The 21,380-nt window shown below is 43.3% G+C and overlaps 1 protein-coding gene across 1 annotated transcript in view; it reads right to left on the reverse strand.

The window, feature by feature from the left end:
- LOC113883545 (ATP-binding cassette sub-family A member 17-like) overlaps positions 1 to 21,380 on the reverse strand; it is a 98,303-nt gene that overhangs the window by 51,005 nt on the left and 25,918 nt on the right. Inside the window, exons 9-14 of the mRNA XM_027527351.1 lie at positions 15,471 to 15,643; positions 14,368 to 14,511; positions 12,309 to 12,438; positions 7,836 to 7,990; positions 1,095 to 1,250; positions 801 to 1,011 (exon numbers count right to left, since the gene is read on the reverse strand). Coding sequence (XP_027383152.1) covers positions 801 to 1,011; positions 1,095 to 1,250; positions 7,836 to 7,990; positions 12,309 to 12,438; positions 14,368 to 14,511; positions 15,471 to 15,643 — 969 coding nt within the window. The remainder of the gene's footprint in view (positions 1 to 800; positions 1,012 to 1,094; positions 1,251 to 7,835; positions 7,991 to 12,308; positions 12,439 to 14,367; positions 14,512 to 15,470; positions 15,644 to 21,380) is intronic.

Consider the following 21,380-nt stretch of genomic DNA (forward strand, 5'->3'; position numbering starts at 1 on the left):
CAGAGACATTACTTTTCCAACAAAGGTCTGTCTAGTCAAAACTATAGTTTTCCTGTGGTCATGTATGGATGTGAGAGTTGGACTATAAAGAAATCTGAGAGCTGAAGAATTGCTGCTTTTGAACTGTGGTGTTGGAGAAGACTCTTGAGAGTCCCTTGGACTTCAAGGAGATCCAACCAGTCCATCCTAAGGGAAATCAGTCCTGAATATTCATTGGAAGGACTGATGCTGAAACTGAAGCTCCAATACTTTGGCCACCTGATGCAAAGAGCTGACTCATTTGAAAAGACCCTGATGCTGGGAAAGATTGAAGGCGGGAGAAGGGGATGACAGAGGATGAGATGGTTGGATGGCATCACTGACTCGATGGACGTGAGTTTGAGTAACCTCCAGGAGATAGTGATGAACAGAGAAGCCTGGCGTGCTGTGGTCCATTGGGTCGCAAAGAGTAGGACACAACTGAGCAACTGAACTGAACTGAAACTAAGGCTACAAAACGATGAACTAACTTTGTAACAAGGATGAAGAAGGAGTAAACTACCAGCATGGAGCTCAGGCACAGGTCTTCTGACTCCAAGTCTCAGAGATTCTTTCCACTCTCCTTGTCATTCTCACAGCCCCTCTGCCTGGGCCTCGGGTCTCCACCCACAGGGAGCAGACAGGCCGTCTAGAGAAGGCCGCTCCCCACCTGACCTCAGGGGCCCTCGGGGAACATGACCAGTGGGCACTTTCTCCCGCACCTGGACCAGCCACGCGACCCGTGTGGAATGGACTTTCGGCTGCCCGCCGGCCCCGCTCACCGTATTTCTCCTTGAGGAACAGCGACGACCCGCAGCACTGCAGCTCCCCCTTGGCCATGATGGCGATGCGGTCCCCCAGCAGGTCAGCCTCGTCCATGAAGTGGGTAGTCAGCAGGATGGTGCGGTCGCTCTTGTGCTGCTGCAGAAGGTCCCAGATGGCCCTCCTGGAGATGGCGTCCACGCCCGAGGTGGGCTCGTCCAGCATCAGCACCTGGAGGGCGGAGGGGCAGCCCCGTGAGGACGGCAGAGCCCCGGCCTGGGCTTCAGGCTGCACCGCAGGCCCCCCGGGCCTACCTTGGAGCCCGCGATGAGGGCAATGCCGATGGAGAGCTTGCGCCGCATCCCGCCGCTCAGAAACCTGCTCCGGGAATCCCGCTTCTCCTCCAGCCCGAGCACGTGCAGCATGCGTTTGACCTCCTCAGGGCACTTCTGACGCGGCAAGCCTTTCAGCTGAAACGGCAGGGATGGAGATCCGGCCAGGGCTTCCAACGGGGCCAGGGAGCGCCCAACAAGCATTTTGCTTGTAGAGCAGTAACCCCTTATCTCCCTTATCTGAGATTTTTCTTTCCACAGTTTTAGTTACCCACTACCCACAGTGAAGCATGGTCTGAAAACATTAAATAAAAAATTACCAGAAATAAAATTCTAAGTTTTAAATTGTGCACACCATTCTGAGTGTCTTGAACTCTGAAATCATGTGCCATACTGCTCTGTCCTGCTCAGGATCCCTACCCACTGACATCGTCTGCTTTTGACATCCAACCATCAACACTTCCATGACCTGATGATCCAGGATCACCTGGAGCCTGGATCCTACTTTTGATGAATCATCAGAAGGTCAACAGCCTAAAGCTGTGTCACAATGCCTGAAATCCTTCACCTCACTTCATCTCATCACATGGGCATCCTACCATCTGAAATCACAAGAACGGTGCGTGCGTGCTAAGTAGCTTCAGTCGTGTCCAACTTTGCAACTACACGGACTGTAGCCATCAGGCTCCTCTGTCCATGGGATTCTCCAGGCAAGAATACTGGAGTGGGTTGCCATGTCCTCCTCCAGGGGTTCTTCCTGACACAGGGATCAGACCCATGTCTCTTGTATCTCCTGCATTGGCAGATGGATTCTTTACCACAGTGCCATCTTTAAGTACAGTACAATAAAATATTGTGAGAGGGAGAGATCACATTCACGTAACTTTTATTACAGCCCGTCAGGCTCCTCTGTCCATGGAATCCTCCAGGCAAGAATACTGCAGTTGGTGGCCATCTGCTTCTCCAGGGAATCTTCTTGACATAGGGATTGAACCTGGGTCTCCTGCATTGCAGGCAGATTCTCTACCATCTGAGCCATCAGGGAAGCTCCTTTATTACAGTATATTGTTATAATTGTTCTATTTTATTGATTATTGTTAATGTCTTGCTGTGCTTAATTTATAAATTAAACTTTGTCATAGGTTGCATGTACAGGAAAAAAAACAGAGGACATATAGACTTTGGAACTATCTGAGATTTCAGGCATCCACTGGTGGTCTTGGAGCAAATCCCCCACAAATAAGGGGGGGTATTATATATACATAAACTACACATGAGAAAGATACACAGTAAACTTACTACCTTCAGGGAAAGGGATACAAGGCTTTTGCATCTTTTTTTTCCACAAGCTGTGAGGCGTGTGGGATCTTAGTTCCCTGACCAGGGATTGAACCTGGGCACTTGGTAGTGAAAGGGCAGAGTCTTAACCACTTGACTGCCAGGGAAGACCTGGCTTTTTCATCTTGAACCATCTAAAAAAATGACTTATTAATACTAAGTTCAGTTCAGTTCAGTTCAGTCGCTCAGTCATGCCCGACTCTTTGCAACCCCATGAATCGCAGCACGCCAGGCCTCCCTGTCCGTCACAAACTCCCGGAGTTCACTCAGACTCACGTCCATCGAGTCAGTGATGCCATCCAGCCATCTCATCCTCTGTCGTCCCCTTCTCCTCCTGCCCCCAATCCCTCCCAAGATCAGAGTCTTTTCCAATGAGTCAACCCTTCTCATGAGGTGGCCAAAGTATTGTAGTTTCAGCTTTAGCATCAGTCCTTCCAAAGAACACCCAGGGCTGATTTCCTTTAGAATGGACTGGTTGGATCCCCTTGCAGTCCAAGGAACTCTCAAGAGTCTTCTCCAACACCACAATTCAAAAGCATCAGTTCTTCGGTGCTCAGCTTTCTTCACAGTCCAACTCTCATATCCATACATGACCACAGGAAAAACCATAGCCTTGACTAGACGGACTTTTGTTGGCAAAGTAATGTTTCTGCTTTTCAATATGCTATCTAGGTTGGTATAACTTTCCTTCCAAGGAGCAAGCGTCTTTTAATTTCATGGCTGCAATCACCATCTGCAGTGATTTTGGAGCCCAAAAAATTAAGTCTGACACTGTTTCCACTGTTTCCCCATCTATTTCCCATGAAGTGATGGGACCAGATGCCATGATCTTAGTTTTTTGAATGTTGAGCTTTAAGCCAACTTTTTCCACTCTCCTCTTTTACTTTCATCAAGAGGCTTTTTAGTTCTTCTTCACTTTATGCCATAAAGGTGGTGTCATCTACATATCTGAGGTTATTGATATTTCTCCCGGCAGTCTTGATTCCAGCTTGTGCTTCTTCCAGCCCAGCTACTACAGCATATTAAAAGGGTTATACACCATGACCAAATGGGATTTATTCCAGGAATGCAAGAAAGGTTCCATATATTAAGAATCATTGTATGTATTAAATAATAAAGAATCTGCCTGGTGTCTGTCCCCAGTTACTGGGAGGAGCCTCTAAATCCTTGGAGGGATGGTATGTCTTTGTTACTCCTGGTAGTACCTGAGTACTACCTCAGGTACTGAGTACACCTGCTATTGAAGTGTTCAAGATCCTGGCTGGTCATATCAGAAAGATCAACCATGTAGTTTGAGAGTTGGGGCTTTGAGCCAGGTTATCAATCTGATCTCCCGATCTGCCAGGAGGGAGAGACTGCAGATTAAGTTTAGTCACGAGGTTCATGATTCACTCATGAACCTATGTAATGAAACTCCAATAAAAACTAGACACTTAAATGGAACGAAATAGAAAGCCCAGAGATAAATCCACGCACCTATGGACACCTTATCTTTGACAAAGGAGGCAAGAATATACAATGGATTACAGACAATCTCTTTAACAAGTGGTGCTGGGAAAACTGGTCAACCACTTGTAAAAGAATGAAGCTAGAATACTTTCTAACAACATTCACAAAAATAAACTCAAAATGGATTAAAGATCTAAACGTAAGACCAGAAACTATAAAACTCCTTGAGGAGAACATGGGCAAAACACTCTCTGACATACATCAAAGCAGGATCCTGTATGACCCACCTCCCAGAATATTGGAAATAAAAGCAAAATAAACAAATGGGACCTAATTAAATTTAAAAGCTTCTGCACAACAAAGGAAACTATAAGCAAGGTGAAAAGACAGCCTTCAGAATGGGAGAAAATAACAACAAATGAAGCAACTGACAAACAACTAATCTCAAAAATATACAAGCAACTCCTACAGCTCAATTCCAGAAAAATAAATGATCCAATCAAAAAATGGGCCAAAGAACTAAACAGACATTTCTCCAAAGAAGACATACAGATGGCTAACAAACACATGAAAAGATGCTCAACATCACTCATTATCAGAGAAATGCAAATCAAAACCACTATAAGGTACCATTTCACGCCAGTCAGAATGGCTGCGATCCAAAAGTCTACAGGCAAAAAATGCTGGAGAGGGTGTGGAGAAAAGGGAACCCTCTTACACTGTTGGTGGGAATGCAAACTAGTACAGCCACTATGGAGAACAGTGTGGAGATTCCTTAAAAAACTGGAAATAGAACTGCCATATGACCCAGCAATCCCACTTCTGGGCATACACACTGAGGAAACCAGAATTGAAAGACACACGTGTACCCCACTGTTCATAGCAGCACTGTTTATAATAGCCAGGACATGGAAGCAACCTAGATGTCCATCAGCAGATGAATGGATAAGAAAGCTGTGGTACATATACACCATGGAGTATTACTCAGCCATTAAAAAGAATACATTTGAATCAGTTCTAATGAGGTGGATGAAACTGGAGCCGATTATACAGAGTGAAGTAAGCCAGAAAGAAAAACACCAATACAGTATGCTGCTGCTACTGCTAAGTCACCTCAGTCGTGTTCGACTCTGTACGACTTCATAGACGGCAGCCCACCAGGCTCCCCTGTCCCTGGGATTCTCCAGGCAAGAACACTGGAGTGGGTTGCCATTTCCTTCTCCAATGCATGAAAGTGAAAAGTGAAAGTGAAGTCGCTCAGTCGTGTCCGACTCTTAGCGACCCCATGGACTACAGCCTACCAGGCTCCTCCGTCCCTGGATTTTCCAGGCAAGAGTACCGGAGTGGGGTGACAATGCCTTCTCTGCCAATACAGTATACTAACACACATATATGGAATTTAGAAAGATGGTAACGATAACCCTGTATACAAGACAGCAAAAGAGACACTGATGTATAGAACAGTCTTTTGGACTCTGTGGGACAGGGAGTGGGGGATGATTTGGGAGAATGGCACTGAAACATGTATAACATCATATGTGAAACGAGTTGCCAGTCCAGGTTCGATGCACAATACTGGATGCTTGGGGCTGGTGCACTGGGACAACCCAGAGGGATGGTACGGGGAGGGAGGAGGGTGGAGGGTTCAGGATGGGGAACACGTGTATACCTGTGGTGGATTCATGTTGATATATGGCAAAACCAATACAATATTGTAAAGTTAAAAAAAAAAAAACTAGACACTTAGGTGAAACTTAGGTGAGCTACCCTCTATACAGTGATGCGCCAAGAGGGTGACACATTCTTAAGACATGGAAGCTTTTCATTTGGGACCCTCCCAGACATCACCCTGCATGTCTCTTCTTTTACTGGTACTGATTTATGTATCCTTTATAATATATACATATAATATATACTATAATCCTGAGTTCTGTGAGTCCTTCTAGCGAATTAGTGAAGCTGAGGAGTCAGTGGGAACTCCTAACTTTGTAGGCGGGTTGTGGGCAGTGCTCTGTTGGGAGCCCAGGCTCGCGGCCGTTTTCTGACACGGCCGCAGTCTGTGGGGCACTGTGCCTGTAGCGTGTGAAGCGTGCACTGGCTCCATCCTTAGTGTCAAACTGCACTGCAGTGATGCAGCATATCAGAAGAATAAAGAGTGCAAGGGGCAAGCTGACCCTAGAGTTTACAGGGAAATGAAAGTGACCTGGAACAGGCAAAACAGTCTTGAAAACAAACAAAAAAGAGTTGGAGGGCTCACATTCTTTGATTTCCAAACTTACTACAGGGACTTCCCTGGTGGTCTAGTGGCAGAAAGCCCCATGCTCCCAAGGCAGGGGCCCAGGCTTGCTCAGGGGACTGGATCCCAATGCCTCAACTAAGAACTGGCACAGCCAAATAAATAAATAAATATTCTTTTAAACTTCCTACAAAGCTATACTAACTAAGACATTGTGGTATTGGCATAAGGATAGATGCACAGACCAATGAAATAGAAGTGAGAGTCTAGGAATAATCCCATATATCTACGGTCAGTTGATTTCTGACAAAGGTGTCAAGACTATTCAATGGGGAAATAATGGTCATTTCAACAAATGGTGCTGGACAATTGAATATTCACATGCAAAAGAATGAATCTGACCTCTATCTCACACCATCTAAAAATTAGCTCAAAATGTATCAAAGACCTAATGTATAATTATGTAAGAACTAATGTACGAAACTCTCAGAAGGAAACAGGTGTAAATCCCAGGCAATGCTTTTTAAAATATGACATCAAGAGCATAACAACTAAAGAAAATACAGAGACACTGAATTTCATCAGAATTCAAAACTTTTGTGCATCAAAGGACACTATCAACAAAGGGGAAAGAGAATGCACAGAACTGGGAGAAAGTTTTTTGCAAATCATATACTTGATAAGGATCTACCATCTAGAATACACAAAACTACAAAGAGATAAGCAACCCAACTGAAAAATGGGCAAAGGCTTTAGTAGACATTTCTCCAAATAAATAAATAAATGGCCAATAAGCAAATGAAAAGATGCTTAATATCATTACAGTCATTGGGGAAATGCAAATCAAACCCACCATGAGATACCAATTTATGGCACCTAGAATGGAAGTACCTCAGAAAGTTTTTTAAAAAGTTAAACACAGAGGTAGAGCTTATGACCCTTGAATTTCACTACTAGGTATATACTTCAAAGAACTGAAACTAGGTGAAACTGAAACTTCAAAGAACTAAAACTTAAACAAAAACTTGAACATTAGTATTCATGGTATTATTCACGTGGCCGAAAGGTACAACCCAGGAGTCCATCAACTGATGAATGGATAACCAAGATATGGCATACAATTCCAAACAAGGTAACACTATTCAGCCATTGAAAGGAGTGAAGTATTGATACATGCTGAAATATGGATAATTCTTGAACACATTAAGTGAAAGAAACCAGACACAGACGGTCACATTTTGTGTGATTCCACTCATATGAACTACTCAGAATAGTCAAATCTACAGTGACAGACAGCAGATTAGTGATTTCCAGGGGCTGGGGGGAAGGAAGAATGGGGAGTGACCATTGATGGATTCAGGTTTGTTTTCAGGGAGATGAAAATGTTCTGTAGTTAGAGAGTGCTGTGAATGTAGTTTTTAAAACTACTGAATTTTATATTGCAAAATAAGCAAAATGGTGAATTTTATGATATGTGAATTTCATCAATAAAGTAAATAATTAGACTAAAACAATACTTTCTAGAAACTCTCTAATTCAAAGATCTTAAATGCCACACCCCTGCCTTTTCCTGAATATTTAGGGAATAGTGTCAGTACAAGGTTTCAAGTTTCTCTGAGGTTGAGTCAGAAAGTTGCAAGTTATCTTCCATCCTTAAAAATGGATACAGAGGAAACCAAGTCTATCACCCACCGACTCACCTGAGCATAGAAATAAAGATGTTCCGCTACAGTCAAGTTATCATACAAGATATCATGCTGGGGGCACCAGCCCATGCTCTTCCGGATTTGAAGCATGTCTTTAGAAATTTCATATCCATTGATAAATACCTGTCCTCTTGAAGGTGTAATAAGTCCTAGAAGCAAGTGGAAGACATAATATCCTCAAGTCATTGTCATTCAGAGCCACAACAGTACAAAGGCTGACTGATGCCCTCGGCTTTGTCTGCTGCTCTTACACATACTATCCTGTTTCATGTCACAGTCAGCAGCAGCCAAGGAGTATATGTTCCATGACCGTGTACAAGGACATTTAGGGGTAGTAGAAACAGATGCAAAGAAATAGAGGAAAACAACAGAATGGGAAAGACTAGAGATCTCTTCAAGAAAATTAGAGATACCAAGGGAACAGTTCATGCAAAGATGGGCTCAATAAAGGACAGAAATGGTATGGACCTAACAGAAGCAGAAGATATTAAGAAGAGGTGGCAAGAATATACAGAAGAACTGTACAAAAAAAATCTTCACGACCAAGATAATCACGATGGTGTGATCACTCACCTAGAGCCAGACATCCTGGAATGCAAAGTCAAGTAGGCCTTAGAAAGCATCACTATGAACAATGCCAGTGGAGGTGATGGAATTCCAGTTGGGCTATTTCAAATCCTGAAAGATGATGCTGTGAAAGTGCTGGACTCAATATGCCAGCAAATTTGGAAAACTCAGCAGTGGCCACAGGACGGGAAAAGGTCAGTTTTCATTCCAATCCCAAAGAAAGGCAATGCCAAAGAATGCTCAAACTACCGCACAATTGCACTCATCTCACACGCTAGTAAAGTAATGCTCTAAATTCTCCAAGCCAGGCTTCAGCAATACGTGAACCGTGAAATTCCTGATGTTCAAGCTGGTTTTAGAAAAGGCAGAGGAACCAGAGATCAAATTGCCAACATCTGCTGGATCATCAAAAAAGCAAGAGAGTTCCCGAAAAACATCTATTTCTGCTTTATTGACTATGCCAAAGCCTTTGACTGTGTGGATCACAATAAACTATGGAAAATTCTGAAAGAGATGGGAATACCAGACCACCTGACCTGCCTCTTGAGAAACCTGTATGTAGGTCAGGAAGCAACAGTTAGAACTGGACATGGAACAACAGGCTGTATATTGTCACCCTGCTTATTTAACTTATATGCAGAGTACATCATGAGAAACGCTGGGCTGCAAGAAGCACAAGTGGAATCAAGATTGCCGGGAGAAATATCTATAACCTCAGATATGCAGATGACACCACCCTTATGGCAGAAAGTGAAGAAGAACTAAAAAGCCTCCTGATGAAAGTAAAAGAGGAGAGTGAAAAAGTTGGCTTAAACCTCAACATTCAGAAAATTAAGATCATGGCATCTGGTCCCATCACTTCATGGGAAATAGATGGGAAAACAAGTGTCAGACTTTATTTTTTTGGGCTCCAAAATCACTGCAGATGGTGACTACAGCCATGAAATTAAAAGATGCTTACTCCTTGGAAGGAAAGTTATGACCAACCCAGATAGCATATTCAAAAGCAGAGACATTACTTTGCCAACAAAGGTCCGTCTAGTCAAGGCTACTGTTTTTCCAGTAGACATGTATGGATGTGAGAGCTGGACTGTGAAGAAAGCTGAGCACCGAAGAATTGATGCTTCTGAACTGTGGTGTTGGAGAAGACTCTTGAGAGTCCCTTGGACTGCAAGGAGATCCAGCCAGTCCACTGTAGAGGAGATCAGTCCTGGGTGTTCTTTGGAAGGAATGATGCTAAAGCTGAAACTCCAGTACTTTGGCCACCTCATGCGAAGAGTTGACTCATTGGAAAAGACTCTGATGCTGGGAGGGATTGGGGGCAGGAGGAGAAGGGGACGACAGAGGATGAGATGGCTGGATGGCATCACCGACTTGATGGACATGAGTTTGAGTGAACTCCGGGAGTTGGTGATGGACAGGGAGGCCTGGCGTGCTGCAATTCATGGGGTCGCAAAGAGTCAGACACGACTGAGTGACTGAACTGAACTGAAGGAGATAATAAAAAAAATCTGAATCTGGAAAACTATAAGATACTGATGAAAGAGATTGAAGACAACACCAGCAGATGTAAAGATTTACTGTGCTCTTGGATTGGAAGAATTATTATTGTTAAAATGATCAAACTACCAAGGCTACCCACAGATTCATCACAATGTGTATCAAATTACCAATGGCATTTTTTTTTCCACAGAACTGGAACAAAAAGATGATTTTAATTTGTATGAAAACACAAAAGAACCTGGATCTCCAAAACAATCTTGATAAAGAAGAATAGAATAGGAGGAATCATGCTTCCTGACTTCACACTATACTACAAAACTACAATAATCAAAACAGTATGATACTGGCATGAAAACAGACACATACATCAATGGAACAGGATAGAAAGCCAGAAACAAATCCATGCACTTATGGTCAATTAATCTATGAAGGAGGCAAGAATATACAATGCAGAAAAGACAGTCTCTTTTCCATGGGACATTTACATGTAAAAGAATAAAACTGGAACATTTTCTCACACCATATAGAAAAATAAACTCAAAATAGAACTAAATGTAAGACTGGCTACTCTCAAACTCCTAAAAGAAAACAGAAAATTCTTTAACATAAATCATAACAATACTTTTTTGGATCTGTCTTCTAAGGCAAGAAAAGCATAGACAAAAATAGACAAATGGGATCCAAATGCTTTTGCACAGCAAAGAAAACCATAAACAAAACAAAAAAACAACCTACAGAATGGAAGAAAATATTTGCAAATGATGTATCGATGAGAGATTTATATTTCCAAAATATATAGATAACTTATACTGATTAATATAAAAAAACAATTCAATCAAGAAATGGGCAGAAAATCTAAATAAACATTTCTCCAAAGAAGACGTATAGATGGCCAACAGGCATATGAGAAGATGCTCACTATCGCTAATTATTAGAGAAATACAAAGCAAAACTGCAACAAAGTATTACCTTACACAAGTCAAAATGGCCATCTTAACTTCAAAAAATTTACAAATTAGTAAATGCTAGTGAGGGTACGGAGAAAAGGGAATCCTTCTACACTGTTGGTGAGAATGTAAATTAGAGGAGCCACTATGAGAAACAATCTGGAGGCTCCTAAAAACTAAAAACAGGATTACTGTATGATCCAACAATCTCATTCCTGAACATATAGCTGGAAAAGACAAAAACTCTAATTCAAAAAGATACATGTACCCCATGTTCATAACAGCACTGTTCACAATAGTCAAGACATGGAAGCAACGTAAATGTCCGTCAACAAAAGAATGGATAAAGAAGGCTTTACTCAGACATGAAAAAAGAATGAAATAATACTGTTCATAGCAACATGGATGGACCTAAAGATACCATACGAAGTGGAGTAAGGCAGACAGTGCAAGACAAACGTCATGATATCACTTATATATGGAATCCAAAAAAAATGAATACAAACAAACTTATTTACAGAACAGAAACAGACTCACAGACATAGAAAACAAACTTATGGATACCCAAGTGGAAAGCGGGGGATAAATTAGAAGTTTGGGATTAACATATATACATTACTATAGATAGATAAACTATATTTTAGCACAGGGAACTATATTCATTAATATCCTGTAATGAACTATTATGGAAAAGAATCTGAAAAAAGAATATATATGTGTGTGTGTCCCAATACCAAAGGCACCTCAGACCAAGCTTCACAATATTGCTGCTCTTCAATGTTTTCAGTGGAAGGTATGTCAGCAGTCTGTGAGGAGGGTTGTGGCAGCTGGACTCTGAGGAGCTCACAGCTCTCCAGACACCTGGTGTTCTGTATCCAAAACCAGTGGAGGAACTGGTCAGCTTTCAGAGCTCCTTGAGATTTGGAAATGTATCTTGCTGGTTTTATACAGAGCCTTACATGGGTTAACCCTTAAATAAATACATTTTTCTTGAATGAATGAGTTTTCAAATATCGCAGATATTATTTTAGTTGATGGGAAGAACTATTTAGGCATAAAAATTATTCTGAAACTGACAACTTTCAGCATAATTCACCAGGTATCACTCTAAAAGTACCCCTAGCAATCAAAAGTATGATTTGTTTGGATGAAATGTTTGGTTGAGGGATCAGTGGTGCCTCACTGTACTGGAAGGTTCTGCTTGGAAGGAAACATGCCCAGCAGTGTTCACAGTTTCCTGGAAGTGTTTGAAACTAAGTACCTCAGACTGACTGAAAAAGTCAGATATTCCCTCCTCCTGACACAGGGTAATGTGAATCACTAAATGGTAAAAAACAAACAAGAAACAAAAATGTCAGGGAAATCTGATGACGGGAAATGGAGCCAGACAATCTTGATCTGGACCAAGGGTCTCTCCAGTGCGTCCTTGGGCGAGCTGGTCCACACGCACCTGTGAGGATGTTGCAGGTGGTGGTCTTGCCCGCTCCGTTGTGGCCTAGCAGAACCGTGATCTGGCCCTGGTATAGGTTCACCGTCAGGTCTTTGACTGCCACATGCTCATCCCTTCCCTTGTAGAACACCTGTTGAAGAGCCAAGTGTGACTGATAGCGTAACACACACACGCTGTGGCGTTTCTGAAGAGCCCATGACAGGCCGAGCACCCACACCAACTTCCCCTGAAAGTTCAACAGTGGGACACCAAGTGGAAATCCACAAAGGGAGCCCCTTCCTTCACAGTTTAGCTGCCTGGAGCTACTGACGACCAGCAAGGCTAGGGGGCTTTCCCTGGCCTCGGGAACCCGGTGGGAAAGCAGCAGGACCACTGAGGCCAGAGTTCAAGGACGAAGGGCCCGGACCTGGAATGAGATCATCTCCCTGCATCTCGAACCTACCTTGCTCCTCATTGCCTGGCCAAACCCCTGATAAAAGGCACCCTGCCTCTTCTGTGGGTGGTGTTGCCCTAGGAAGAGAACCCCAGACAGACTGGCCTGTTTTCTAGATCAGATGTTTTCAGTATTTTAAACACCATTTATTTTTTTCTTATTATACAAGTAATCCATTTATAAGAGCATAAAGAATAAAATGAAATCACCCACAATGCCATTTGCAAAGATAACATCACATTTCAGTCTATGCCTTAGACAATTTCTGCCCTGTCAAACTGCATCAGGGCTGGATGTGGGGTCTGGAGTGCTGACACTATATTTGGGTGAGACTTGGGTGTCACTCCTCCCCACAATTTATCTACTGTGTTTGGGAGCAGGGTGCTGAGGAAAGGAAGCTGGCACACTTCCTTGCCCCCAACACCATTTGGTGTGATTATTATGAATCAAGTGTGACAGGCCTCTTCCCTGACTTTTCACTCTCCTTTCTGAAGTCGAGGTGGACACTTGGCAGAATTCTAGGCAAGAAGAAGAAGGGGTGATCTACTGAAGGGCAGAAAAGAAGGGAGGGAGGGAGGAAGGAAAAATTTTTTCCCAAAAGAAAGCCCCTTGCTCTTATCTTTCCCTGTAGATGAGCTACAGCACCCGTCTTGCAACCAGGGAATGACAAGCACACAGCAGGGAGCTACATGCTTCCACTGGTCCAGGGAAAATAAACGAAAGTCAGTGAGTAGAAAGAGCAAAGGGCTCTGGGACGGCTTTACTGAGCAGCCAACATCATGGCAGAACCATGTGCCTGCAGGCTGCCTGTTATGAGAAAAGAAAAAGAGAAATCCCTGCGTACTGAAGCCACAGTAAATCCAGTGAAGATGGAGTATTTCCAGCTTCTCCCACAGGGTGTGGAGGAGCTGGGATGATCCCCCGTGCCATGGATCCCCTGGACTAGGACGTGATCCATTTGATCTCATAGGTCAGGAAGGTGACACAAAGTGCTGAGCTAGTGCCTTGACTCTGACCGTGTATCAGCCACATGGAAGGCACCATCTCTCTGCAGGCCCATCATGTCTGAGGAATGGAAGACTCCTCTGGAGGACACAGAAGGTATAGAGCTTACCCCCAGGCATCCTGTCAGGGGAGCCCTTGGTCAACACAGGACTCAGCAGACGCTGGAGAGAGGATGAACACTTCCACATTTGGAAGCCAGCAGTGACATCTGGTTTACCACTTGATTTGGTTGCATAAGAACACTGGTGGATCAAAGCTGACCATCAAATGACTGAGTTCTAGGGCGTCCCCAACAAGAGGTGCCTCGCATTTGTGAGACTGTTTCAAGAGAGATCATCTAGATCCTCCATCCAGTCATTTAACTTTGTGACAGGAAACAGGACATTTTACGTAATACTTCTAATTTGGGGGATAATGTGACAGAGGGAATTAAAAATCTATCACAAGGCCACTCCTTTGGGGTCAGCCTGCCCTCACTGCCTGTTTAATAAAGTTCTGCTTGTTTGAGATGTAAAAAAAAAAAAAGAAATCTATCACAAAATATATCTTGTAACTGTCAGAATGAAACAGAAACCTCTATACACTATTTCTCAAGTTCTCAGAAGATCTGAGAGCTGATACCTTGTATAGATGCTGGATTTCAATTCCTTTTATCAAATTGGTAGGCTCATCCTGAATGAACTTGTTTCCCAGAGCTTGCTGAGGATCCTCTAAGTCTTCCACAGGATTCCTAAGGGATGTAGGTTCTCTCCACCAGTAGGAGGGCTAGAGAGGAAGTAAACTCATTAATATGTTTAGGTGAACTAGCTTCTTCTTCTGGAAGAAAAATATTTTGGTAAATTAAATTCTCACACTTCCCTCCTCCCACCCCCATCCTCAGCCTCACCTGCCAGATTTCCTGGTATCGAACATTTGATGATGCCTGAAGGAGTCAAGAATTTGCTCACAGACTCACTACTAATAAACTGCATTTCAACCTACAACCCATGGTCCGGGGGATGGAGCTACAGAAGATGCCTCACGTGCACACTCCTGGTGCACAGGGGAAGCTGTTGGGACGGCCAGCAGCCTCCCTGTGGGCAAAGGTCTGGAGAAACGCTGGTGCTAACAATCCACGCACTTCTCCACAGACCAAGAAGAGCAAGCACAGTGGCCTTTGCCAAGGCCTGAAGTGAGGACCTGTGCAATTCAGATGGGATCAGACTGAATCTGCAAGAGGACCGAATCAGGCATAAAGCGTTCAACTTTGTAAGAAAAATGCAGTCATTGTAGAAGAGAAGAGATTCTGAGAACTTCATGGGGTCATCAACAAAAGCTGTGCCCTCGGGTCACAGAGGTCTCAAAGAGCGCCAGGGCCTTGCCACCAGTCCCAGAGAAAAGAGGCCAAGGAGTCCTGAGGGCTCTAGCTCGTTGGGGTGGTATTCTGTGGGGGAATGTAGGGCCTGCCACTCAAGGGGGCCCATGAGACAGCCGCCACACTCTTAAGGGGCGTCTGCACAGGGAATCAGCAGTGGGGCAAGAGTCAGAGAGACTGAGACTCATTAATCATGCTCCTTTGGCAACCATAAGTTGACAGGTTTGGGGTGAATCCAGATTGGAGAACCCCAACTTAGATTTCTTGGAGTTTGAAGGTGAAACCAATATCACCAAGAGGGATAGGAACATTGATGACAAGCTATAAAAATCCTGGTGTCAACCTATAAAACAGCAGCATCAGTACTCACCGTGAGAAAGAAGTACCAGGGCTTGGGTATACCATACTCTCCTGGGAAGATGGCCTCCACATACCAGGCCACCAAGCCATATAAGACAGAGTCCAGCAGCAGCATCAGCAGCACCTGAGTGAAGTTAAACTCTCCTCCTATATGGCCCATGTTCCTCCACTGGACGCCTGTGCCTGTCAAAAGGGAGAACAGTCACCACAGCAGAGACAGAGAAAAGTTACCGGAGTTTTCCAATCAAACAGTGGAGACCAGGCCAATGAGAAGACTGGACTATTCGTCTCCGGAGTATTAAGAGACAAAAACAAGGCACAGGAAAGGAAAAGCTAACTGTTAGTTTCTCTTCTGAGATAAAACTCTTTTTTTTTTTTTTTTTCCTTTTGGCCACACCACACAGCTTGCAGGATCTTAGTCGCCTAACTAGGGATTGAACTAGGGCTCAGCAGAGAAAGTGTGGAGTCCTATCCACTAGGCCACCAGAGAATTCCCAATACAACATTTTTCTTATTGCCAGAATGGTCCCTTCCTACTCCTCCTGACCTGCTCCACTTGGGTTAATTCTTACTATGTAGGTCAGCACAGGTATCTCCTTCCCCAGCAAGCACACACCCTCTCCCTCTGGGATTACCTGCCTAACCCATGTGCATCTGGGTCCCCTGTGCAAGCTGTGAGCACTGCAGGCTCTACTCTGCACTGGAAATCTGCTCACCTACTGCCACCCCAGCTTGGGGCCAGGGACTGTCAGATTACCTCAGTTTCTCCAGTCTCTGGCCCAGGGCCTCACATGCAGCAGGTGCTTGGTACACATATGCTCCATGAAGAAAGGAAGGTGCTGAGAAAGGCCCTGGGACCGATTCCTGGGTGTGAATAAGGGCAGGTATCCTTTGTGATGCCAACGGTCTCATCAGAATGGAACTTGACTGTGCCTCTCACGTAAAGCACCCAAGATACCTGCACCTGCTGCCATACAGCAGGACTGAGGAGGTGGTAACTAACACCACCAGAGCAGGTAAATCAAGAACTGGTGAGCAGACGGACGGCTAGAATGGTGCTGACTAGTCACCTGGGGATGTTGTTCTGATTGTGTGTCTGGGTGGGTCTTGGAGTCTGTGTTTCTGACAAGTTCTCCTAGGGCTCTGATGCTGCTGGTACACAGGCCACGCTGTGAGGACCAACATCAGGAGACCTCTGAGGCCCTTCCTGAGATGACACTCCCTGACTGGTGTCTGCCTCTGTGCCAATCAAGAGCTGTGCCTCTAACTGTGGCTTACAGACAGGTCTCGCAACCCTCAGCTGCCATAAACAGTCAGTGCACTCAGTTCATGAAGGGCAGGTGCATCCTTGTTCAGTGCAAGTCCAGTGTCCCAAGGGAAGGAAGAGTTGAGGCTCCTTCCGCACCTCAGCACACATTTGATTACCACTTTATTTATCAGGGATATACATTTCAAGTACAAAAAATGGAGTTTAACAAGCAATTACAAAGGAACTACCCTTGTGCAGCTACCACCTAACTCAATCCAACCCCAAAACCCCAGATATACACACCCCCGTTACAACTTCACCGCCATCTTTGTTTGTAGGCAGCATCTAGTTGGGTTTTGCATTTTTATCTAAACAGTCTCTTTTCACTTGGTTTTCATATTTATTGTGATTATTGACTGTCTGGATTAAAATCTACCACTTTGCCAGCTCTTTTTTATTTGGTCCAAATTTTTGTTTCTTTTTTCCTCTTTTTCTTGCATTAATAGGAATTTTTATGATTCCATTTTAGTTCCACTATTATTATTTATACCTCTAAATTTTGTTTTTCAGTTTTGTTCCAGGGTGTAAAGGGACTTCCCTGATGGCTCAGATGTAAGGAATCCACCCGCAATGCAGGAAACCCAGGTTCAATCCCTGAGTTGGGAAGATTCCCTTGGAGAAGGGAATAGCTACTCACTCCAGTATTCTTGCTAGAGAATTCCATGGACAGAGAAGCCTGGAAGGCTAAATACAGTCCATGGGGTCACAAAGAGTCGGACATAACTGAGTGACTAACAACACACACAGGGTGTAAAATCATCTTTAGAGTCTATATTCAATATTATTTGAAGATACTTCATGTGCAGTGTGAGGAACTTACAAAAAGTTTCCAGTTTCCAGCACTTCCCTCCCACCCTTTGCTACTGTTGTCATATGTTTTACTGTCACACAAGTTATTAGCAATTACACTGCTCCCATTTTTGCTTTAGACAGTCACTTCTCTTTTCGAGCCAAAAAAACTCCATAAAAGACAAAATAAATTCTATTTTCCATTTTTAGTGTTCTTTATTTTTTTGTGTAGATCCAAGGCAATGGCACCCCACTCCAGTACTCTTGCCTGGCGAATCCCATGGACGGAGGAGCCTGGTGGGCTGCAGTCCATGGGGTCGCTGGGAGTCTGAGACGACTGAGAGACTTCACTTTCACTCTTCACTTTCATGCATTGGAGAGGGAAATGGAACCCACTCCAGTGTTCTTGCCTTGAGAATCCCAGGGACGGGGGAGCCTGATGGGCTGCCGTCTATGGGGTCGCACAGGGTCAGACACAACTGAAGCAACTTAGCAGCAGCAGCAAGCTCCTGTCTGATATATTGTTTTTGCTCAAGGAACTCAACATTTCTTGGAATGTCTCCTAGCAATCAATTCTGTCACTTTTGTTTATTTGCAAGTCATCCCTGACTTTCTCCTGGATATAGAATTCTGGGTTGACAGGAGTTTTCTTCAGCACCTTAAACATGTCACTTTATTTCCTTCTAGCGTGTTTGTGTCTATTGGCTATTTGAATATGCTCTTTTTGTGAAGCACCTATTTTTGCCTATTTGCTTTTTTATACTACAAAGTACAATTTTTAATTGATTTCATGAATTCTTTAAATATGCTTTAAAAACAAGCATTTTGCAGGTTAAATGTGTTTCAAGTATCTTCTCCTACTCTGTAGCTTCTCTTTTCATTTTCCTTATGGTGTTCCTCAGTTTCAAGTCATTATTTATCAGTCTTTTCCTGACAGCTATTTTTGTGTCTTGTTTAAGAAATCTTTCCTACTTTAAGAACATGAACATACTCTCTTATATTATATCCAAAAAACTATAGTTTTTTGTCATTAGAAATGATTTCTGTGTATGGTGTGAATTCAAAGTCCAAGTTCAACTTTTTCCATAATGTTCTTCAGTTGCTCCAGGATTGTTCATTAAACCCTACTGCTCTGAAGCATTGTCTCTGATACCTAATAGTGCATTTGTCTGTCTCTTCTTTTCTGTTAGTCTATTTGTCAACTATAATTTTAATTACTATTGCTTTATGATAAATCACAAAATCTGGGAAAGCACGTTTTTCTTTCTTGTTCTTCCTCAAGAGTTCTTGGCTCTTCTTGGTCGTTTATACTCCCATGTAAATCTGAGAATCAGCTCACTGAGTTCTGTTAAAAAACAAACTGCTGGAGTTTGGACTGGGTAGGAGTAAGATGTTACTTGTTCACACAATTCATACAATTATGTTTGAGAGTGAGGTGCTGCTGAAAGGAGTTTGGCAAATTCCCCTGCCCCTACATCTCTTTGATCCTGACTGTCCTTCCCTGACTTCTCAGTCTCCTTTGCAGTAGAAGAGGCCATGTGACACAATTCCTCTCCCCACACCACTTCCTCTTGACTTAACCAAGCTTTTGATTATTCTATTTTCTATTAAGTTTGAAAGTTTTACACTGTTTCTAGCCCTTTGCTGGTGGGCTCAGTAATGAATTACCAGATCTACTCTGCTGCAAAGTCTAAAGTTAATCAACATCTTTACTCTCCTTCCAGAAAGTATTTATCCTCATCGACTTCTGACTTTATCTCTTCAAAAATCCTTTTATGTATTCTAATTCCATTTCTTAAAAAAAAAAAACCATAAAGACATTATCATCATTATTATTTTATACAATATACACGGATTTCCCTGGTGGTCCAGTGGTTAGGACTCCATGTCCCATTGCAGGCAGGGGCATGGGTTCCATCCCCAGTCAGGGAACTAGATCCCACATGCCTCAACTAGACTCTGCATATCCAAAAAAAATTTTTAAGAGGTAATGCATTAATACAATGACATCTTTGTTTTGTTTCTCAATTGGTTCAGAAATTAAGGAGGAGGGAAAGGCATTATTTACTGCACCTCTTAAAAATTAAAACGAATCTAGTAAATTAGTTTACCAATACAAAACTATGGTTTTTCTAGTAGTCATGCATGGATGTGAGCGTTGAACTATAAAGAAAGCTGACAGCTGAAGAATTGATGTTTTTGAACTGTGGTGTTGGAGAAGACTCTTGAGAGTCCCTTGGACTGCAAGGAGATTAAACCAGTCCATCCTAAAGGAAATCAGTCCTGAATATTCATTGGAAGGACTGATGGTGAAGCTGAAGCTCCAATACTTTGGCCACCTGATGCAAAGAACTGACTCATTGGAAAAGACCCTGATGCTGGGAAAGATTGAAGGCAGGAGGAGAAGGGGATGACAGATGATGACATGATTGGATGGCATCACTGACTCCATGGATATGGGTTTGGGTGGATTCCGGGAGTTGGTGATGGACAGGGAGGCCTGGCGTGCTGCAGTTCATGGGGTCGCAAAGAGTCAGACACAACTGAGCCACTGAACTAAACTGAACTGAAAAAAAAAAAAGAGACCAAAATGTTTCTGCCATACAACCACAGGTCTGATGTATGTTGTATTAATATACAGTTGTTCCATGTCCAGTTCTAACTGTTGCTTCCTGACCTGCATATAGGTTTCTCAAGAGGCAGATCAGGTGGTCTGGTATTCCCATCTCTTTCAGAATTTTCCACAGTTTATTGTGATCCACACAGTCAAAGGCTTTGGCATAGTCAATAAAGCAGAAATAGACGTTTTCTGGAACTCTCTTGCTTTTTCGATGATCCAGCAGATGTTGGCAATTTGGTCTCTGGTTCCTCTGCCTTTTCTAAAACCAGCTTGAACATGTGGAAGTTCACAGTTCATGTATTGCTGAAGCCTGGCTTGGAGAATATTGAGGATTACTTTACTAGCGTGTGAGAGGAGTGCAATTGTGCGGTACTTCTACCAGACCACCTGACCTGCCTCTTGAGAAACCTATATGCAGGTCAGGAAGCAACAGCTGGAACTGGACATGGAACAACAGACTGGTTCCAAATAGGAAAAGAAGTATGTCAAGGCTGTATATTGTCACCCTGCTTATTTAACTTCTATGCAGAGTACATCATGAGAAACGCTGGACTGAAAGAAACACAAGCTGGAATCAAGATTGCTGGGAGAAATATCAATAACCTCAGATATGCAGATGACACCACCCTTATGGCAGAAAGTGAAGAAGAACTAAAGAGCCTCCTGATGAAAGTGAAAGAGGAGAGTGAAAAAGTTGGCTTAAAGCTCAACATTCAGAAAACTAAGATAATGGCATCTGGTCACCTCACTTCATGGGAAATAGATGGGGAAACAGTGTCAGACTTTATTTTTTGGGGCTCCAAAATCACTGCAGATGGTGATTGCAGCCATGAAATTAAAAGACGCTTGCTCTGTGGAAGGAAAGTTATGACAAACCTAGATAGCATATTCAAAAGCAGAGACATTACTTTGCCAACAAAGGTCCGTCTAGTCAAGGCTACTGTTTTTCCAGTAGACATGTATGGATGTGAGAGTTGGACTGTGAAGAAAGCTGAGCGCCGAAGAATTGATGCTTTTGAACTGTGGTGTTGGAGAAGACTCTTGACAGTCCCTTGGACTGCAAGGAGATCCAGCCAGTCCACTGTAGAGGAGATCAGTCCTGGGTGTTCTTTGGAAGGAATGATGCTAAAGCTGAAACTCCAGTACTTTGGCCACCTTATGCGAAGACTTAACTCATTGGAAAAGACTCTGATGCTGGGAGG

Source organism: Bos indicus x Bos taurus, chromosome 25 (genome assembly GCF_003369695.1).
Source record: "Bos indicus x Bos taurus breed Angus x Brahman F1 hybrid chromosome 25, Bos_hybrid_MaternalHap_v2.0, whole genome shotgun sequence".
Lineage (NCBI taxonomy): Eukaryota > Metazoa > Chordata > Mammalia > Artiodactyla > Bovidae > Bos > Bos indicus x Bos taurus.